This window comes from Haliotis rufescens, unplaced genomic scaffold (assembly GCF_023055435.1).
Source record: "Haliotis rufescens isolate VD_foot unplaced genomic scaffold, xgHalRufe1.0.p SCAF_8, whole genome shotgun sequence".
In the NCBI taxonomy this organism is placed as follows: domain Eukaryota; kingdom Metazoa; phylum Mollusca; class Gastropoda; order Lepetellida; family Haliotidae; genus Haliotis; species Haliotis rufescens.
In genome coordinates, this window is record NW_025964372.1 from 52,265,866 (window position 1) to 52,289,448 (window position 23,583).

Consider the following 23,583-nt stretch of genomic DNA (forward strand, 5'->3'; position numbering starts at 1 on the left):
ATGCAGTGAAAGCATTTTCGGATTTCGGATTGCGTCGATAATACAATTACTAATCCCTTGTTGTCATCCACGTTTTCTGGTATAACCCTACACTTGTGTATTTGTTGTCATTTACTTGATTCTCAGTTAATGAATTTATTACAGGTATAATTAGTGGTAGCACCACTCCGAATACCTGAGGAAGCTTCCCATTTGGCATTTATTGTGTCTGGGGTAATTATACAATCTAAATCCAGGTTTGAAGTGAGGTGGAATGTGTATTATGTAATATGCACGCGGCAGCCCAGCAAGAGATGAATGATTAGTTGATTTACTTTTTTTGTAAATCAGCGGATCGTTCGTAGTCATCAAAGGATTAACAGAAAATACATTGATTGATTAATCACTGTTATCTTGCACGGTGGATATGTCAAAAGTGAATGTTTACATATCTAGGTTTCTAGGGAATACACTCATATCCTTGCGTGAAGTGCCGATGTAAAAATAACATACTTTGTTCAAAGGGTTAACCGACAATACGTTGATTGATTGCTCATTGTTATCTAACTCAATGGATTTCTTTTTAGGAACCGTGGACGTTATGAAAATAGTACCTGTTGTCACGTGGGCTTTCTCAGCCGACCTTTGAGACTTGACACCTTTGTGAAACACCTGAAACAATCTAAGTGAACAGTTGAGAAATGAACACGGGTTATAATATCCCGAAACGATATATATATTTTAAAATATTTGATTGTTACAAAGACACGTGACATCGAATACGTTTCTTTGTACAGCTGCAGACGTTTGGGATATTGTTCCTTCGTGTGGATATTCACGGATACATTCCTCGAACAAGGAAGCGGCCTAACATTATACACACACGATTTCTCCCATTTCCGCGCATTTCTTTCCAAGATGACATTCCTTTACAGGTCTTCAGCAACCCATGCATGATGTAAAGGGCGACTAACGGGATTGGGTGGTCAGGCTCGCCGACTTGATCGATGCATGTCATCGTATCCCTATCCCTTGCGTAGATCGATGGTCATGGCGTCAATAACTGGATTGTCTGGTTCAGACTCGATTATTTACAGACCGCCATATAGCTGAAATATTGCTGAGTGCGGCGTTAAACAACAAACAAACAAACATAGCTATTGGTCCACACGCCGGACTGAACACCCATTACTTTGTAGTCTACAGTGAGTGAGCAGTTATTGCTGAACGCGGCATCAGCAATCTTGTCGGTTATCTCCCAAAACCCTTACATCCCATTTCCCCTACAACCCAGTTCCCCTACAATTAGTTAAAACAACACGCGGCATTTACCTGTCTGGCATTATGAACTCACCTAAAGGAGAGATTAAGGTCTGGAGTAGAGGTAGTAGAAATGAAAGGGGTAGAGCTTTAGGGGATAAGGGGACTTAAAGGAAAGTTGTAAAAAAAAAGAATTATTGTAAGTGTAATGAAAGATGCCTGTATGATGAGAAGATCCTGAAGTCTGCAAGAAGAGCAGCTGGCCTACCCCTACTCCCCCAGAACAAGATCCCATATGAGATGAAATTTATTATAATGTATTATGAATTGTGAAAAATTAACATTTTGTTATAATGTATTATGAATTTTGAATAATATCGTAATCGTAATTAAATATTTATCTCAATCTATTCGTGTTTCTTGGGTTGTTCCATTGTATGAAATAGGTAACAGACTAGGGATTAGCAGTGCCATGGACCGTGAACTTTGTTGTCTTAAGCTGTAGGGGAAATGGGATGTAGGGGTTTTGGGAGGTTACCATCTTGTAACATTTGACATTTCGCGGTGAGAAATGTCTAATGCGACCATATGCAAACAAACATAATATAAGTGATAATATCACTTTAAAGGGTAAAAAGCGACTGTTCAGATAAAAATCTATATTTTATCATAGAGTTTGTTTTTTTACTATGATATAAAATCAGATGGTTAGATGCTGTTCTAAAGCGTTCAGATAAGGTGTGATGGACATTGATCAATCTCATTAAAATCAGATCTTAGTTCTCGCTACCGCTAAACAAAGCTTTGTTTAGCGGTAGCGAGAACTAAGATCTGATTTTATTGAGATTGGGACATTGATATAAATGCTGTCTCACGTTCAAAGTCAACACATTCAAGCAAAATGTGCTCGTTTGTACACACTAACAGATACACTCTCTAGTTCATACTGCGTTCCCTCTCACGCTTCATGCAAACGGTGTTTACCGGACATGAAGAATGAAAGTGGCATATTTCGCATTCTGTTGTCAAATCACAAATGATCATGTCGCCCGTATCGTCTCTAAATAAATATTGGCTGACGTTATGATTATTTCTTGTGAAATGGTACAGAAAGGGTGATTTTCAGACTATCGCTTCTGTTACATGTAATGACCTTTTACACTATCTGGGGATATATTTGTTTTCAAAATAAAATCATGTAAATGAAAACGCTCTCGTATCATAATCAGCTCCATCTTCATCACCCAAACAGGGCCTCAACATCCATTTCCGCCTCTGAAGCAAGTCCGCGCATGCGCCACCTACCTTTAAATCCAAGATGGAAGAACTTGTGAACCGTGTCGTGAAATGAACAGTGCGACAGTATTTGAATAGTTTAACGTACATGACTTGATTAAGGATTACCAAACACGAGTCATGGACTCTATTGTAGGATTTGATCCCACTTTGCCAATCGACCTTGATGGCAGGTAGGTTGATGTCATATGGACACCTTTCTCATATTTGAATGTGCGTAGACGTATCGTTTTTGTTTTGGTTGACAGATTGGGCTTTCAAAATACGCGGACTTTTACCTGTCAATTGTGTTATGTCAATAGTACAGGTGAGCGCGCGAACTACGAACTTTCAGTGACGGGTGTGGCTGTATATATTCAAATGGGATGTACATGCGTAGGATTAAACAGGTGTTTATTATGTGTTGTTTTTGTTTGGGAGCTTGTAGGGATGTGTATTGGGATAAGTCTTTATGCCCCAGGACATGAGACGGTTAAAAGTTCGTGAACTTGTTTTCAAGATTCATATACATCGACAGTCAACGTGTAGATTCGAAATCGACCGATTCAAAGTAATCTTAAAAGTTGTGAGACAGGGGCCATGTGCCATTCATTTACTGATGGTTCAGATTAGAATATTAATTCAACCTACTGAGAATCTGTAAATTAGCTATGGTTATATATCTGTCCCAAGATTTATCAGTATTTATAATGTTTATTTTTCTGACATATGGTTAAATGTGTCAGCGATGTCAGTATGATGAGGGTATGCCATATCTAATAGCAGATGTTGAATGTAATTTTGATCATACTACTCAATACTGACACATACTGTCCTTGTCATAACACTTATATTAAAAATAACAAATTTAACATGTTTATGGGTCCATGGATTGTAACACTTCAAGAAGTCAGAAGGGGCCTAGGATCCCCCTAGTTTCTAATGCTGTTTACTTGCAATGTTGTTACCATTTAAAATGTTCAAGTGTAGTATAACCAGGGTATTTTGGAAAAAGGGGTTTTTAATATTTACTTAAAATATGGTTTACTAAATTAAGCTTTTGGGTAAAATATGGATGCATATGAGAGAAGTGACCATACAGGGTCACGGCAACACTCCTGGGGCAAGTGATGATTGGTTTTGCTTCTCTTAAGTGATAGAGTTTACCTTTCATTAGTACAATGAATTAGTAGAATTGGTCTTGCAATAAAAATGTCAGACGGGAGACAGATAGATGGAACAAAATTGTTAGTCTTATGGTGATCAAATATTTATGAGTATTACTGCTTGATTAGAATGTCAAAATAACATGATTAAGTATCTTTTCGGTGCCTTCCAGTCTGGCAGAGTACTTGAGGGTATTTGATTATATGAGTATGTCCGAGTTGACCAATGACCCTAGAGAGGTAATCAAATTGGTTAGACCAAAGGGCTTGATGATAAAACTAATTACTATGGAAATTGGGGAATGACCATTATGACTCATTTCTCATGATGTCAAATGTGATTTTGGAGGGAGGAGCTAAAATTATCATCGATAGTATTTTGTGAGTTGTCCGAGAGTGGTGCGGGGAGTCGGGAGCATACAGCTGAACAGAACGGTTCACTGTGGTTTTGGGATCCCGAGTCAGAAAAGAAGTAGAGTTAACGTTCATCAGAAAAACCATCAGGCTCTTCAACCATCATCTAGGTATGTGTTGTATTTATATCAGGCAACAACAAGAATATATCTGAGGACCATGTGTGTGTATTTATGATTAACTCTATCATAAATAAAAAGGACTGGAGCAAACCATCGGACTTGTGATTTTGAGATAGCTACATCATCCCTAGAACCAAGGAGTAGTTGATAAGGACAAGTGACCATAGGTAGAAGGGTAAAGTACCCGGAACCTAAGGTTACATATGGCGGAAATGCTCTAAGATCACCGTACCATGCTCATCACAAGTTTGAACGGTTTGCATCTGCAGCTGAGTTGCTGGACACTTGATGGTTGTTAGCCTGACACGAGCCGATGCTTTTTGCCATTCACGGTAGGTGATGTCCTGTAAAGCGTGAATTTATTGTGAGGGAGGTGTTTTACCCTTGTATTTGTGAACTATACTCACCAGTGGGACTATGGTTCACTGTTTGAAAGCCGTGGGGTGGTCAGTTTCCCATGTGTTATTGATTTCTTTGGTAGTACGGCTACTACCATAACAGTGATATTGATTTTCTAGTGTGGGACAGTCACACTGATGGAGGACCCTTGCTGCACACTGGTGTGCATAGGAACTTTCTGCAGTATTATAGGACTGTTATTATCTCATCACCAACAATGAGCACGAGAAGTCTTGAAATTATGATGTTGAATTTGGACATATTGTCAGAGAAGAACCAAAGTGATTCAAAATGTTTCATGACAATGAAAATTGTTCTGCCTCTGATATTACAGAGACAAATGACAGTTTATTTTCAAGAGGACTTGGAAATAAGGACAAATTAGACAAGAGTTTTGCTGCTTTAGCAAGGGCTTTTTCCCTAAGTCAGTTTTCTCTTGAGAAATTCAATGGAAGTGATCCAGAAATTGCAAGTTCATGGTTAAGCAGATATGAGAAATTTAATTCTTTACATAATTATTCAGAAGAATGGACAAAGACAGCTTGAGTTTATGGTTAGACAAAAATGCTTTAAAGTGGTATGAAGCTCAAGACTTTAGTGAAAAGTCCTGGAATGAGGTGAAGACAGCTTTCCTTTGCAGGTACAAACTAAGTTCAGCAAAAAGATATGAAAGACTAGACAAGCTTTATAACAGGAAACAGAAACAGTCTGAGGATTTTGAGGACTTTCTTCAAGAATTGCAATATGAGGCAAAACGTCTTGATAGACTGGACGACAACTTTCTCATGGATGCCGTCATTAGGAATTCTCAACCTCACATTAAACAGTTCATTTTGACAAGATTGCATGAGACCAAGGATCAAGTCCTGGAAAGTGCAAGAATAGCAGATGCTGCATTTGGACTGGCCACATCAGAGAATGACAGACTTGTGTCTGCTATAGAGGAGCTCGTTGGACAAGTATCCTTATTGACCAGTGCAGAAAATACTCGAACAGGAGGGAACCTTTTATATGAGCATCAGGATGACTCTATGTATAGAAAACAGTACATTAAAACTGGGACTGAGTGTACTGATGACCAACAAACAGTGAAGAACGGGACACAAACATTCCATCAACATAACAGAAGTGGTTGTGCATCAACACATGTTGATATCAGGGACATGAGTGACAATGATGTGCCCTGTGGACAAAACTGGAGCCCTGCTCCAAGGAATATGAGCAATGAGGAGCATAGAGTGTCACAACCACAATTATGGAACATTTGTGGACAATGAGGTAGGGACACATTTTAGTATGTCTGAGAGTCTTGTGAGATCTATGCAATGTTTTCAATGCTGTAGGATAGGGCACCTAAGCAGATTCTACTTTTCTAATTAAGCCAAACATATGCAAGGGTTAACAGGGGCAGTGCTACATGTGGATTTGAGCCTGCCGCCAATATAGCAAATATTGATTTTGATAATGTTGGTAACATCATAGGCCACTCTTTTACAATGAGAAATAATACAGAACCAGATCATAGAAATGATAAGTGATTTGAGCGAGGTTGTTGTTTTGACTTGTAGTGTGGGCTTATCTCACAGCAGTATTAGGGTAAAGATATCTGGAAAGACTTACAGTGCCCTATGGGACTCAGGTGAAACTTTGAGCTGTATGAATTCAAATGTATTCTCATCTATTGGAGGTGAGAGTAGATTTCCTATAACAAAATGAGGTGTAAGGTCATTGGTTGGTGCAGATGGGAAACCATTAGATGTGTTAGGTGTATCTACAATTCCTCTTACAGTTGGTCAGCTATGTGTTGTACAGGACTTTCAGGTCTTTTAGCCTTATCAATTGATGTGTTGTTAGGCTTAGATTTCTTGAGAAGCCAGAGGCTAGCATTGATGTTAGCCATAATTGGTTGACTTTGTAGGATGGACTTACAGAGACAAATTTCATTGCCTATTCAGATTAATACCAACCTTGTTACATGTATATGTGATGTGGTACCACCACCACACATGAAACTTTGTTGCCGGTGTACATTAAGTTAGGCGTTGTTGAGCCGATTGAGTCTATTGCAGAATGGTTACATGTGTGAGGTGCTAGATATCTCACTTCATCTGTCAATCAAGTACCATTGTTTAGGTTGATGAACCCTGCTAGTTCAGAGATTAAGTTAGCAATAGGTGTCATTGAAGAAGTCGATATTGCCAATGTGTGTGGAGAGTTAGAAGACAGTGACAACACACATACCATGCCTATCACCACAGGTGACAAAGCATTCAACCATGTTGATATTGACAAGACTCATTGATTGACGGGAATATGGATATCCAAATATGAAATGGGAGTTGATAAGTCGTAGAGGAATGAGATACCAAGTCCGGGTGTCTCGAAAAGCGAAAGGGGTCCTAAGTGAGTTTCTCAATTCAGAAATTGTGGAGGTTTTCCATGTCAGAAGAACAATGACAGGGAAAGTGAAGAAAGAAAACAACAAAAAGTAAACAATAGAACTGCACGTAAGGAAGTGTGACAATCATATAGGTATATGATATACGGAGGATATGTAGATCCAAGGTTATGATAACAAGTTGGTTTTAGTCCCAAGTTATAGTGTCATGTGTAAATGGGTACCCAGATAGGAAATCAAGGATGATAATGAAAAGTCGTAGAGGTAACATGCCTACGCAGATATGAGATGATGAACAACGTCGTAGAGGTAACATGCCTACGTAGATATGAAAAGATAGTAAGTCGTAGAGGTCACATGCCTACGCTGTCAAGCCGTGGAGGAGACATGCCCACGTAGTAATAATGTCGACAGGGACGTAGAGGAGACATGCCTACGTTATTTGAATATAAACACATAGATGAGGAAATGCCTATGCTGTTTCAAAGCTTGAAAGATCAAGTCTAGAGATGCCTGACAGTCTCTAGTGGTGAGGTAGATATGTTTCTACCTCAAGTTGCTGAGTATGTTGAGGACAGTCGAAAGACTAACGATGAATTCACTCGGGACGAAGGACAGAGGGTCGATTTGTCTCGTAGCCTGGGTGAAGACCTATAAATCGGTCGTGGGATGTAGATGATTGGCCAATCATATTTGTACAGAAGGGTTTTGCCTAGTCAGAAGGCTGTTGTATACCTCCTGTTGAGGAGAGGAAATGTTTGAAGAGAGTACAGACGGAATATTAAAGAGGTTGTTTTTTTCATGAGTTATGATGCTGACACAGATAAAGACACAACGATAGGAGTGAAAAGGGACATACAGTTATATATTACTGGGATTGAAGATGTAAGAAATCAGAAGTTGTTTAAAAACAAGGCCTTTTAACTTAAAAATATTCAACTGACCCACAAGTACAGCATATTATTGACACATGAACTGGAACTGTATGAACATAAGCGCTGTGTTCTGCGGTTAACTTAATGTTGGTAGACATTATTTATGAGAGAGTAATATGTTGTATGGTACATTGGTGACGATCAATTGGGATTGTTGTTTATTGTTTTCACTTAGGGAAGATATGGCTTCATAGGGATAACAGAGTAGGAACTGAGATCAGATTTAAAATCTGAGAGACAACTTGGATGTTTGCGTTCTAAAGGACCCTTAGGCTTCGCACTTAAAGCTATGATGACACTACTCATGATGTGGAACTCAGTACCTTTGACGACATGTATTCCGGATATCTATCTCTGGGGTAATACCTTCAGATATATGGGACGACTTAACATACGAACAGACGTGGTATCATACGTTTGCTATTGAATTGCCCAAGATCTCTAACTATCCGACTCTGCCTCGAGAGATTTGTCAGAATGCTAGTCTTCTAAGGAATCGCACGTCCTGTGATGAGAACATGAGGGCTGTATTGAATTATATTTATCGCATACATGACGACACTTTCAAAGACATGTTAGAAGGGGTTACTTTGATCAGAAATATTATTCTTCAAGGTCAAATTGTTAGTTCACAGACTAGCTCTAAGAGAGCTTTACTACTTTTTACTGGTGAATTCTCACATAATTTATTTGGTACCGCCGTGACAGTGATGTGAACATAATACGTCAACATATCAATATCTTATCAAACAGAATGAGAGCGGAAGAAGCAGCTTTTAATGTGTCACAGGATTACATGGGTTCGTACATGTCTAAGGCCAATGACAGAATGGATGGTTTGAAGCAAGGTATAATTGCATAATGAATTGACTGAACTGATAAAGGTAGAGGATGCTAAGATACGATGGTTTCAGGCCATGTATGCACATTGGATACAACTGGTTGCAAAGGAGTTACATTTTGCTACTATGGTTGAAAGGAAGATTAATCAGTTGAGCACAGGAATATATAAGTTATTACAAAATGTACTATCACCTGAGTTGATACCTTTCCGACATTTAAGGCAGACTATCAAAATAAGGAGAGCATTGAAATGTCACAGTTTTGGAAATTTAAGTGATCTCAGACATACTAGTGTCCTCTTGTATAAATGTTGATGTTATACTGTATTCAAGATGTTACCTTACTACATGTTTTATGTTTTTGTGCTGACCTATATGCATTTATTTATAATATATATGAATGGGTACACCTACCATATGAGAAAAACATATGTTGAATTTCACGAGAGAAAATATATCTGTTATATGTTACCAGGATGTTGTATATGGTGCATTGTATTGCACCTCAGGAGTTGATAGATTGCATGTGCGATCACTGCCCAATGAGACATTTGACAATATTCTATGTAGGTGCATGTCCATTGACCTTACGATAAGTTGATGTTGTTTTGATGTTGAAAAAAACAAAACTATTGTGATTGTTGAGTCAGGTGAGATGTTGTTTGTTTACTGTGTATAGATGCTGAAGCTAAATTTCAACATTTACTTGAGATATTATAAGAACAAACTGTTGTAATCTTCAGTTAAAGAGGACTTCATGGAGTGTAATGCATGAATTTAAAGTAATTTCCTATTTGATCTAGAAATGACTGAATGTTTGGACAATTAACCCTTTTTGGACATCAGAGATTGGACTGTCAAAGATTTCACTGTCATACATGTAGGAATGAGCAACCTCATTCTATAAGATGATGGAGAGAATCATTTCTTAAATAAACTTCCAGGACATTTTTGATCATTTGATATGGAGAACTTTTTCCATTGGATCAAGACCATAAGAGTAAGAGTAAGTTGAATATGTTCTAGAACATACGGACATGGAACATGTTGATGATACAGAATAGAAAGATTATATATTGGATACACAGAACTCTGAAACTGATCATCAGTTGGTTATTGGTGTTGTGATACTATTGTGATTTTTTTGCCTGAAGGAAAATGCTCATATGTCTTTATATAGAAAAAGCAAAAACTTTACAAAGAAACATAATTTGATTATGCCTTTATAAGTCTTGGCATGTTATTATTCTCAGATAGGTACAACCCAAGACAGATCCTATCTGAGACATTACCTTGTAAAATTTCATTGTATTGATTTTTCTGGTCCTCAGATGCATACACACAGAAGCTGTTACATATTGATATTGTACTATTGTATTTACATTTCATATGCTATTATCATTGGTCAATCGCATGGGACATGCTCTACAACGGGAAGGGCATGTATAACCAGGGTATTTTGGAAAAAGGGGTTTTTAATATTTACTTAAAATATGGTTTACTAAATTAAGCTTTTGGGTAAAATATGGATGCATATGAGAGAAGTGACCATACAGGGTCACGGCAACACTCCTGGGGCAAGTGATGATTGGTTTTGCTTCTCTTAAGTGATAGAGTTTACCTTTCATTAGTACAATGAATTAGTAGAATTGGTCTTGCAATAAAAATGTCAGACGGGAGACAGATAGATGGAACAAAATTGTTAGTCTTATGGTGATCAAATATTTATGAGTATTACTGCTTGATTAGAATGTCAAAATAACATGATTAAGTATCTTTTCGGTGCCTTCCAGTCTGGCAGAGTACTTGAGGGTATTTGATTATATGAGTATGTCCGAGTTGACCAATGACCCTAGAGAGGTAATCAAATTGGTTAGACCAAAGGGCTTGATGATAAAACTAATTACTATGGAAATTGGGGAATGACCATTATGACTCATTTCTCATGATGTCAAATGTGATTTTGGAGGGAGGAGCTAAAATTATCATCGATAGTATTTTGTGAGTTGTCCGAGAGTGGTGCGGGGAGTCGGGAGCATACAGCTGAACAGAACGGTTCACTGTGGTTTTGGGATCCCGAGTCAGAAAAGAAGTAGAGTTAACGTTCATCAGAAAAACCATCAGGCTCTTCAACCATCATCTAGGTATGTGTTGTATTTATATCAGGCAACAACAAGAATATATCTGAGGACCATGTGTGTGTATTTATGATTAACTCTATCATAAATAAAAAGGACTGGAGCAAACCATCGGACTTGTGATTTTGAGATAGCTACATCATCCCTAGAACCAAGGAGTAGTTGATAAGGACAAGTGACCATAGGTAGAAGGGTAAAGTACCCGGAACCTAAGGTTACAGTAGTATCATCTTCATGCTTGATCATGACAGTTCAATATTTGAAGTTATCATGGTTATGTATAATTTCCGCTGTGTGGTCTTGGTTTATTCCTTAGCTTGTTTCATCAGGATGTATTCAGTTTCAAATAATCCTGATCCAAAGTAAATTTGAGCTCTCAAAAATTCAGTCAAATACTTATTCCCCTCAAGCATATCAACAGTCAAGTGTGAAGACATTGTCTCTCATTTGAAGTTAGTTCTGCTTGAACAAATCAGGTAATTACACTATTCCAGTGTTGTTTACATTTTATGGAAGTAGTTGTAAGCTAGTCAGCATGTAGTATGTATTGACGTGGAGGATGTTTTGTGAGATGTTGGCATGGTGCCACCACCTCCCGCAAATACAGTGTCGACTTACATGCGTTGGGGAGGGACTGGTTCGTACACAGTGATACTCCACTGTACATGTTAATGCTTATCACACTTATCATTGCTTATTCTCAGTTTCTTGAATGTCAAAATAAATATCTGCTAAACATTTTGAGCATTTTTGATTGAAGTCCTGAATGCATAAGAATTAGCTGTGACAATGTTTGCAATGATTATCATGATTATGGTCCATGCATATTTCCTGCAATGTATTAACATAGTAGGTCCATCTATGATCATGATGATGCACTAGATTCCATTCACCAAGTGAATGTTCATGGTGTTACATTATCATGATTATTACAGCTGCTGTCAATGAATCAGTGCCTTCAACTTTCATGCTTACCTGCCTGTGGCTCCAGAAGGTTAACCATCATGTTAACAGTCACAATATAAACATTTTATTTCTCTTCGGCATGTTCGTTATTCACCATATTTGTCGACCTACCCTAAAAATCCTTGTCAGAATCTTAAAGTTAACGATTATGGGGTTATCAGTCAGTGTTAAAGTAATGTGGAGCATACATGTATACTGATGGTTGACTATTGAACTATGAACATGATAAAGACAAGACACTGTTGTTGCTGTGGGAAAGGAGTGGGCACAGGCGTCGTCTCAGGCACCCCGTTTCACATGTTCCTGGATTCTATATATTGATCCTTATGAATCTTAAACGCACTCATTCTGATCATTCGTTGGACTGATGTATTCTATATATGTTTGAATGCTGATGACTGGGTTATACAGTTTGTGTCCCACACAACAATGCGAGTGGAAGAGTGTGCCGACAACACGTAAAATACAGTAGTTGTGATGCATTCTGTTTACATCGCGTATGTTTCTTAATGTTTGTATGTTGTTTAATGCTGCACTCAGCAATATTCCAGCTATAAATAATCAAGTCTGGATCAGACAATCCAGTGATTGACATCATGAACATCGACCAACGCAATTGGGATACAATGACATGCATCAACCAAGTCAGCAAGCCTGACCACCCAGATCCCGTTAGTTGCCTCTTACGACAAACATAGTCGCCTTTTACTGCAAGCATGGGTTGCTGAAGACCTATTCTAACCCGGATCTTCACAGGCCTGTTTTTTTATGATTCCCAACATATTGTCTGTTTACTGGAATGTCTGTTGCAACAATGACACTCTGTTAGGGCTGACTATCGATATATTTGATCAATCAATCAAATATCAATCAATTATCGATAAATATCGGAGAAGTAACTTTAAGCAAATAAGGAAGAAAGTCCCCAAAGAAATCAACATATTTCACGCCACTGGTGAACAGTGACACATTTATGCATGGATTACTTTATGGACGTTTGAGATATAACAAAAATAGTTGACATTATTGACCATAACACATCTGTTTCGGTAAACATGGTAAATCTAAACTTTATTCCATCACAATAGTTATTGTAAGTTATTATCAATGACAACTATTTCATGTCGATAAGGGGGCACGGATGGTCCAGTTGTCTAAGGTGTCGTGATTCGCTGTGCAGTTGCGTCCCTTGGACACGCCAGAAACCTATGATTGTGGGTGCGAATCCCAATTCGCCCTGATTATGTTTCTAGGTTTGTCAGTACCATACCTGTGCTCGGGGGTTTCACCGAAGTGGTAAACGTCTGAAACCTGCATCACTACGGGCTTCCGTCCCACATGAAGCTGACATGCCATGATATAACTGGAATATTGTTATAAGCGGCGTTTAACCCAACTCACTCACTCATGTCGATAATAGTTAATATTTCTCTTCCCATTGACCATATTTCTGATCATCGATCTTTTTAGCCTGCCCTACACTCGGTACAGGTGTCATTCCAACATGTTCCCCACAGCCTGGATCTGATCCGTTTCCCAGGTGCATGGGGGTTCTTCTCAGCTGTTACAACATAATGGGGCACATGCTTGGCATTCCACACTCCTCCTCATGCAAAAACTGTGCCTTCATGCTTACACAGTGCAGGAATCTGTTGCTAGGTTACCTGTAAATAAACTTATAGGGAAACAAAAACCTGTGGTTTATTAGAATGTACTCTGAAGATAATGTTTTCCTAGTAGTAATGCTGCTATGTGTTGTTGTCATGTGTGGACAATACACAGACTATGACAAAACGATTCAACACATGCAGTTGGAATCATGTAGTTGTTTGAATAATGAATAGACTGAAGATGGCTTTTTACATCATACATTTGTGTTACAGTGTTCCCATGCTATTTAGCCCTTCAATATAGCGCTAACTCGGTTATAGCTAGCGGTAACACATGACCAAAATTTATGTACATTTATAATAAACTCAAGATTCGCTCTGTTACAATGGTTTTTTCCCCGTCGCAAAAACTCATTGAAAAGGTATGGACTAGTATAATTAGCAGAGCTAACAAGACCAAACAGAATTTTACTAGACTGGGGCTTCCGACAAGTGTCTGAAGTCCCAGTTTGTACCGTGTTGATATGTTTAAACTGACATAAGTAATGACATACACATGATGTGAGTCTACAGTACCAGCATATATATCTACACAGAAAGTGGTAGACTTGCACAAGTCTCCGAGGCAAATAATATTAGTTTAAATCATCATGATCATAATTTCTAGATTATGTAAATAATAAGAACAAGTTGTCCATATAAGAGACTGGAGTCTTACTCTTAGTACTGTCCACATATCTAGACTTGCCTATAAGCATGATTGGGATGATAGAATTACTACACATCCATGCACCTTCTCTCAGTACAGCCTTGGAGCAAGGCTAAGAAAGTGGGGGCGTGTTGGAGGAGGTGTGTTGTTGTTATCGAGATGTGCTGCACAGCCAGGCATATCCTTCCTGGTCTAGTTCAGTAGCTGGCTGTATTTACGTTGTGGTATCAGATTTGTCATGTTTCATCTGGTAAATGCAGAATGACATTCCATCATTTTTAAAGGTCTTCGGTTGCTGGCTTGATACAGATGTTTTTTAGTTAAAACTATTTTACACATAATCTTATAAATACATATAGCAGTGTCTGAAATTTGGGCTGAAAGCTCTTTTGTTCACAAGTTAGTGTTGAGAATTATTGGTCTTTAGACCATGTACATAATGTAGACACACGTTATATTTATCCAACAGTAGTTAGTAGCTGCCTAGTGTCTACAACTTCAACACTTTGTCCTGACTATCTCAACACTTTGTACTGACTATCGCCAGGTAATGATTTTATTTCAGTTGCATGAACTCGATGAATGAATCCAAAGGCAGGTTTGTTGTACATTTTGAATTTTGTTTATTGGGACGTGTGATATTGCTTCATTTAACGACATCTTGTACTCTATGGTACAAGGGAAGTCAACCAAGACGTAGTGAGGCCTGGTAGACATGATGGATCAGGTGTCTTTTTCAGAGAAGGGTTTCATTTATAACATGTAGCGTGTGTAGAATGCAGCACAACAGGAGTTATAACATGGATAATGCAGCACGACAGGAGTTATAACATGGATAATGCAGCACAACAGGCTTATAACATGGATAATGCAGCACAACAGGCTTATAACATGGATAATGCAGCACGACAGGAGTTATAACATGGATAATGCAGCACAACAGGCTTATAACATGGATAATGCAGCACGACAGGAGTTATAACATATATAATGCAGCACAACAGGGTTTTTTACATATGTAATGCAGCACAACTTTAGTTATAATATAGATAATGCAGCACAACAGGCTTTTAACATACGTAATGCAGCACAACAGGAGTTATAAGATAGATAATGCAGCACAACAGGAGTTGTAACATGGATAATGCAGCACAACAGGAGTTATAACATAGATAATGCAGCACAACGGGAGTTGTAACATGTAACCATTATCGGGTGGTCAGACTTGGTTGATGCATATCATCATATCCCATTTGTGTGGATCGATGAAGGGAGCTCACTGTCACCCACTTTGCCATACTTTGGGTAGGGGTATGGTTTTTTTTACAGCTGTTTCTGCCAGTCATCTGATGAATTACCGGTACCGATGCTCGATTGGAAGTGTCTAATCTGTGCCAAGCACCTTAAAGTCTACCAGGCAAAACATTTTTGCTGTTAATGTTTGTGTTAATATGTGGACTTGTTGACATGTTAAATGTACAATATCTTGAAAGAAACATGCAAGAAATGGAGGATTGACGTTGGCACAAACTGATTATTCCAAGGGTTTTCCCCATAAGCAAAACACACTCAAATTGCAGTTTGAGTTTCATAAGAAATATTCAATCTTTTTTGGTTTTCCATTCAGGGAAGGAGGGTAGAAGAATGGATGGACAGAATCTGCTTCTGAATATCTCCTTTCGTCACACCATCGGACCAATGTTGTTATGGCAGGAGATGACAAGTTGTTTATCGGCACTGTGTTGATGGTTTTCGATTCACAGGGGGCTGTGTTCGTGGTGGTAGAGAATTGTACTGGGAGCGAAACTGTCTTAGATGTGTGCGAGACTGACAGGAAGGAAATACTCGAGGCCTGCATGAGAGTTCACTGCCATGTAAAAGCTTCCTGGTTCAATGTCAGTCACACAACAGCAAAATAAACGTAGCAAAAGTGAATAATGAACATAAATCTGGGTAGTGTCGTTCCAGATTCGGATTGAACAAGTGTCAAATATGTAAAAGAGAAATTTTCAAATGTAGAAACCAATGTGCATACTGGTTTTTATGTTTTTACTTCCATAAACACAAAAAGTATAAAGTCAGTTCTCAACACTTGTCATATTCCATGGTTGATGCTCCTTTGCCTGCTTGCTGCAATGTGCTGTGTCGTGGTATTCTAAGTCAATCACTTGGTGCTGATTATTGAGATGGGCATTCATATTTCAAAGGTGGGGTTTCTTGCAGTAAATTCATGACATATTGTAGGCCATGCTTCGACTTTCACATTTACATTGTGATACATAAAACTCATGTTTTAGTTCATAGCAGTGTTGTAACCCGATACACTCACTCACTGATAGTCATTCCTTATGAAGTTTGATCCGTCGCCATCCCCTTTGAAGATCCCCTCTTTCCCCCACACACCCTCACACACACACACACACACACACACACACACTCACACTCACACCCTCACTCACACACATACACACACACACACACCCTCACTCACTCACTCACTCACTCACTCACACACACGCACACACACACACACACACACACACACAGGAGTACTCAACATCTTCACCTGCTTTAATATTTAATTGTTTTGTACTGACAGAAATCTCAAGTTTCATAACTGTAGATCAGTTTCCTCTTTGTCCATCAATTATTCAGTTCAGCAGATTACTGCCTTTCAGGGGCTGAAGGAAGTGGGTGGTATGCAGCCGGCCTTAAGGAAGGATGGAGATCGGTTCATGGTGATAGGACACTGACTTGTTGTCAATTTGTCTCAATCTCACCCATAGCAGAACCTCCTTCACTCAATCTCACCCATGGCTGATAGCTCCTCTCAGTCCCACCCATGGCTGGTAGCTCCTCTCAGTTCCACCCGTGGCTGGTAGCTCCTCTCAGTCCCACCCGTGGCTGGTAGCTCCTCTCAGTCCCATCCATGGGTGGTAGCTCCTCTCAGTCCCATCCATGGGTGGTAGCTCGTCTCAGTCCCACCCATGGCTGGTAGCTCCTCTCAGTCCCACCCATGGCTGGTAGCTCCTCTCAGTCCCACCCATGGCTGGTAGCTCCTCTCAGTCCCATCCGTGGCTGGTAGCTTCTCACAGTCCCACCCATGGCTGGTAGCTCCTCTCAGTCCCACCCGTGGCTGGTAGCTCGTCTCAGTCCCACCCATGGCTGATAGCTCCTCTCAGTCCCACAAATGGCTGGTAGCTCCTCTCAGTCCCACCCATGGCTGGTAGCTCCTCTCAGTCCCACCCATGGCTGGTAGCTCCTCTCAGTCCCACCCATGGCTGGTAGCTCGTCTCAGTCCTACCCGTGGCTGGTAGCTCCTCTCAGTCCCACCCGTGGCTGGTAGCTCCTCTCAGTCCCACCCATGGCTGGTAACTCCTTTCAGTCCCATCCGTGGGTGGTAGCTCCTCTCAGTCCCACCCATGGCTGGTAGCTCCTCTCAGTCCCACCCATGGCTGGTAGCTCCTCTCAGTCCCACCCATGGCTGGTCTGGCTGGTAGCTCCTCTCAGTCCCACCCATGAGACTGAATAACCCTCAGACCTTACCGCTCAACAAGGACCTTACCGCTCAACAAGGACCTTACCCCTTTGAGCATCTTACTGGACCTCAGCCTGCTGCCTCAGTCTGGTGAGACCACCTCTGGGGTCAGATCATCGAGTCCTTGTTTCCCCATATGTCCCTCTCAAGAGTCATTATTTGTATAATATTCAGCTTACATCTGATAGAGCCTGCTGACTTGGTTGATGCATATCATTGTATCCCAATTGTGTGGATCGATGCTCTTGATATTAATCACTGGATTATCTGGTCCAGACTCGATTATTTACAGACCGCCGTCATATAGCTGGAATATTGCTGAGTGTGGCATAAAACAACAAACCAAACCAAATCCATCTGATAGAAGGTGTGGTCAGTACGGACCTGATGGTGATCTGTACCTTCCATTCTCATTGACAGCATGATGATGTACAAGAGTACTTCATTTATCAAGACCCAGAAAAGTACACCTCCATTTCTTGGTGTCAGTGTGAGAACCATGGTAGTTTATTTTCATATCTGACTGATCATATCAGGAGCATCACACCAGGCCTGCTGAAGTCAGGGTCAACTGAGGTCAGTTAGCCAGTAGGGCCCAGAGCTATAGATAAGCCTTTGGTTGTTTTGGTATTTTACCCAGGAGGTTGATTTTGATTGGGTATCAACAAGTTTCAAGGTGTATTTAAATTATTTAAGACTTTTGTTTCTTGACATTTGGGTACTTAACAATACCTGTAAATCATTAAAAACTATAGGAATAGTAGTCATGGTCGTATACCCAACTCTGTCTCCTTGCAGCTCCCTCTCCGGGAAGCCATTTTTTGTTATTTTTGTTCATTTCTTTAATCACCAATCAGCGATTGATTGAAACATTTGTAAGAAGTGCATTAACTTGGCATCATGTGCTTTTCAATTGGCTTCTATCAGTATGTTTGTTGCACAAGCTTTTCCAAATGTAACTGTGGGTAAGTGAATTTCACGATGGGCTGATACACAATCATTTTATCCAACAGATGTAAAATACGCAAACAATTTATATTATAGAATTTGTAATATATGCATTAATTTTATTTCAAAAGTATAGTTTTTGTTACATATTTGATACGCTAGGATTTGATTTGTCTGCATATTTCAGTTTATACATTTCGTATTTTACCCAAGTACAAAGCTTATCTCAAGCTCAGGGTCCAGTGTTATACACTGACAACTGGCCACACATTATCTATATAATGTCATTTAACACTTTTGTGTCATGATGTCATCACTTTGTCTGACAGTTCATCAATAATAACCAGAAGCCTTTGTTTCCGGGCCATGCTCAACTCTGCAAAACAAAGTCCCAACAGAAAATGTTTTTGCCACCTTTCAAAAATATTATGTGTCCCTCAAATCAGCTTGATCCGCATGTCTGTTTCTTCTTTTATGATCACGGGGCGGTCGGGTAGCCTAGTGGTTAAAACGTTCGCTCGTCACGCTGAAGGCCCGGGTTCGATTCCCGACATGGGTACAATGTGTGAAGCCCATTTCTGGTGTCCCTCGCCGTGATATTGCTGGAATATTGCTAAAAGCGGTGAAAACCATACTCACTCACTCACTCTTTTATGGTCATTTGACATGATTAGAATGTTAATGGTGTGGATGAATTAAACATATTAAAGAGTCTAACCTACCTACCCAACTTCATACCGATCGTGACTTTGTCACATATCTGTATTTTTAATGTGGCCAAATTTGTTGTCATAATTAATGTACAACATGTATTTCACATTTTCTGTGACTGTCCGCAACAAACAGCATGGCACTAATTGTGCCATTATTGAAGATGAAAAACACTATATATATTACACTGTACAAAACATAATCATCAAAGATCTCTTCTGTCTAAAGTGCTAGAGAAAGATTTAAAACATTTAACCAGGGTTAGAAACTAACAGTTTTTGTCCACTTGTCCTTATAATGATAACATATAGCAAAACCCTTAAAATGGGCCAATTTCTACTAGTCCTTAGGATACCTTCACTATTGGACAGTTTGGTAAGGACTACAGGACTAGTGCCAATTTCTAACGCTGATTTAACCAAATTGACCAAAATGATTTATTCTTATACATTTTAACAAATAATGACGTCAACACCATAACTTATACCTGTCACCATGTTTACAACTTCAGGCAATATGTGCCAAATTAAGTATCTGACGGGAGATATAGGTATCATGTGTATGTATGTACAAAGCTTATGTTTTATAGTTGTTTCTTAAACATGTTAAACTTCTTGTAAATACTCCCAACATGTTACCTGTATGTTTATCTCAATTTATTATATGTATTTTTACAAAATTGCCTCCATTCTGTAATGGAATGTTTCTTGCAATAAATATAATCTTATCTTATCGTATGCTAAGTCCACTGTGTTTGAAGAACACTAGTCCTGGTGAAAGTTTTCCAGACATTTTGTGCAGCAGGAGACAGCTTATTTTGAGGAGGTCTTGAAACAGCTGATGAGATTACTTCCTGGTTAGGGGGAGAGAATGTATTGTTTGTGAATCTCTTCCAGGGGCCTCCTAGGGCCACATGTCAAGATAATTGGTTTGGGTGTAAATATCAAACAAATTTGCTGTTACTTTGTGAAATGTACAACAGTATCTCGTGTAGCAATAATGAAAGAATGTACATGTTCTGCACAAAGGAGTATTTTCTTAATGGACAAGATGAGACTGTACATATGGTAAAGCGCCTGTTTGTTGACATTGTCTGGAGATCCTCTCAAGGAACAGACATCTGGAAAGATCAGACATCTGTGGAGCTGAGGTGACGGCAGCTGACCTGGAGTGATGCACTGGTGGCGGGCTGTGATGCACTGGTGGCAGCTGGCTGATGTTCCAGGCTGTGATGGCAGCAACCACACAAAGACTATCAGTGAGATACGCAGAGTGACAAATGTTTGTTGTTGTGTAGCAGTTTCTACACTTCCCTCTTGACTTGGTGTTGACATTTCGGAAGGATGTGAAAATATTTCAGAAACTGATTAAAAACTACACATACAACAGGAAATTATGACATTTATGAAGCATCTGTCATTTTAATCTATTCTGTTTCCTGGAAAACTTGAGGGGATTCAGTGTAGCACTTGAACAGATCAGAAACAGGAAATAAAACTGATTGTGTATCAGTGGAGCACAACGCCTCATTACACTGCCAAGGATCAAGCAGCCAGGTCCAGGGATGCCATTGTGTCTGTGGACATGATGTAGCAGACTAACTGATTGTGTACCGGTCGAGCACAACGCCTGATTACACTGCCAGGATCAAGCAGCCGGGTCCAGGGATGCCATTGTGTCTGTGGACATGATGTAGCAGACTTGATGTAGAGAGACACTCATAAGTGGAGTTATTATTTAGCCACCAGGAGCAGTGCGGAGAAATGACAGGCAAGTCAGGACCTACACTTTTGTAATATGTATACTGAAGGTCTGATGTATGATCATGATGATGATATCCAATCATCATGGTCAAGCCAAGGATCCAGGTTCAAATTCCGACATGGATTCAGTGTGTGAAGCCCATTTCTCGTATTCTCCTGCTGTGATATGGCTGGAATAGCACGAGTGACATAAACCTCACTCCCTCACTCCATGCAAGTTTTGTTTACAAGTGTTTGACTAGTCTCAGACTAGTACCGGGCACCTGCAGCTCAGTGGTGTTTACAACTGTTTGACTAGCCTCGGAGCTGTGACCTGCAACTCAGTGGCATTTACAACTGTTTGACTAGCCTCGGAGCTGTGCCCTGCAACATAGTGGTGTTTACAACTGTTTGTCTAGCCTCGGAGCTGTGACCTGCAACTCAGTGGTGTTTACAACTGTTTGACTAGCCTCGGAGCTGTGACCTGCAACTCAGTGGTGTTTACAAGTGTTTGACTAGCCTCAGACTAGTACCCGGCACCTGCAACTCAGTGGTGTTTACAAGTGTTTGACTAGCCTCAGACTAGTACCCGGCACCTGCAACTCAATGGTGTTTACAAGTGTTTGACTAGCCTCGGAGCTGTGACCTGCAACTCAGTGGCGTTTACAACTGTTTGACTAGCCTCGGAGCTGTGACCTGCAACTCAGTGGTGTTTACAAGTGTTTGACTAGCCTCAGACTAGTACCCGGCACCTGCAACTCAGTGGTGTTTACAAGTGTTTGACTAGCCTCAGACTAGTACCCGGCACCTGCAACTCAGTGGTGTTTACAAGTGTTTGACTAGCCTCGGAGCTGTGACCTGCAACTCAGTGGCGTTTACAACTGTTTGACTAGCCTCGGAGCTGTGACCTGCAACTCAGTGGTGTTTACAACTGTTTGACTAGCCTCAGACTAGTACCCGGCACCTGCAGCTCAGTGGCGTTTACAACTGTTTGACTAGCCTCAGAGCTGTGACCTGCAACTCAGTGGCGTTTACAACTGTTTGACTAGCCTCGGAGCTGTGACCTGCAACTCAGTGGCGTTTACAACTGTTTGACTAGCCTCGGAGCTGTGACCTGCAACTCAGTGGCGTTTACAACTGTTTGACTAGCCTCGGAGCTGTGACCTGCAGCTCAGTGGCGTTTACAACTGTTTGACTTGCCTCGGAGCTGTGACCTGCAACTCAGTGGTGTTTACAACTGTTTGACTAGCCTCGGAGCTGTGACCTGCAGCTCAGTGGTGTTTACAAGTGTTTGACTAGCCTCGGAGCTGTGACCTGCAACTCAGTGGCGTTTACAACTGTTTGACTAGCCTCGGAGCTGTGACCTGCAACTCAGTGGCGTTTACAACTGTTTGACTTGCCTCGGAGCTGTGACCTGCAGCTCAGTGGTGTTTACAACTGTTTGACTAGCCTCGGAGTTGTGACCTGCAACTCAGTGGTGTTTACAACTGTTTGACTAGCCTCGGAGCTGTGACCTGCAGCTCAGTGGTGTTTACAACTGTTTGACTAGCCTCAGAGCTGTGACCTGCAACTCAGGGGTGTTTACAACTGTTTGACTAGTCTCAGACTAGTAGCTGCGACCTGCATCTTAGAGTGACAGCCGACAGGTTTACTGGCTTTGCTTTAAACTCTGTGACCATATCCAGTAAAAACTACAGAACTGATGATAGGCCACCGTTGGTTGTTTTGAGATATTCCCATTTACTGTGTGTCATGATAAAATAAATACTTGAAACAAACATGACGTTTGACATGTTGGAAGATAAAACATTTAACTTTTGAACATGTCTGACAGCGATTGGGATCGTTGTCAGACTAAGCTACACAGAGAAGAAAAAGTTTGAGATTTTTCAATCCTTGGTGTTCATCATTGGAAGGACTTTTCATTGAAGAATTGTAACTGGCCTCCAGGCTGTGCAGATTGCTGAGAGACTATCAACAGCAGCGCTCCATAGAGTTATTTCTCCACAATCACAAGGCTCAAACTGACACGTCTGTTAGTCAAAGACTAGTTCAGTTCAGGAAGGACAGAGGACATTTCCTTGTGGACTACCACTTTTACCATTAGGTAGATGGCAAATCTACAGCAGGTCATTTTTTGTGGACTAGTGAAAATAGAAAATAATTTCTAGCCGTGGAGGCTTGGTTGAAGTGTCAGTGTCGTCTGCCAATACTGGGGATTGTTATGAAATATTCATGTACAGCTCTTATAGGTAAATGCAAAGTCAAGGAAATCTGATATTTACAATTCATGAGACTCGGCCATCGGGGAGACAGTCAGTGAGATGAAAGTATTCAGTGTTGGGTGTGGAAATACCTGCTGCTGACGGGATGACAACTATCTTCAGGTAATTGACCTTTAAATAATCGGTGCATGGTATCAGGAGTAAAT

At 40.2% G+C, this 23,583-nt stretch overlaps 1 protein-coding gene across 6 annotated transcripts in view; it reads left to right on the top strand.

Annotated features, from left to right (window-relative positions):
• Positions 1-2,545: 2,545 nt before the first annotated feature.
• Positions 2,546-23,583, top strand: part of LOC124145574 (interaptin-like) — a 126,452-nt gene continuing 105,414 nt past the window's right edge. For 5 of the 6 annotated variants that reach the window (XM_048389252.1, XM_048389253.1, XM_048389257.1 and 2 more), the window contains exon 1: positions 2,546-2,708. In XM_048389252.1, coding sequence (XP_048245209.1) covers positions 2,656-2,708 — 53 coding nt within the window. In that variant the 5' untranslated portion in view covers positions 2,546-2,655. Of the gene's footprint in view, positions 2,709-20,890; positions 23,540-23,583 lie in introns of those variants that run through there. The other variant, XM_048389254.1, reaches the window with a different exon arrangement.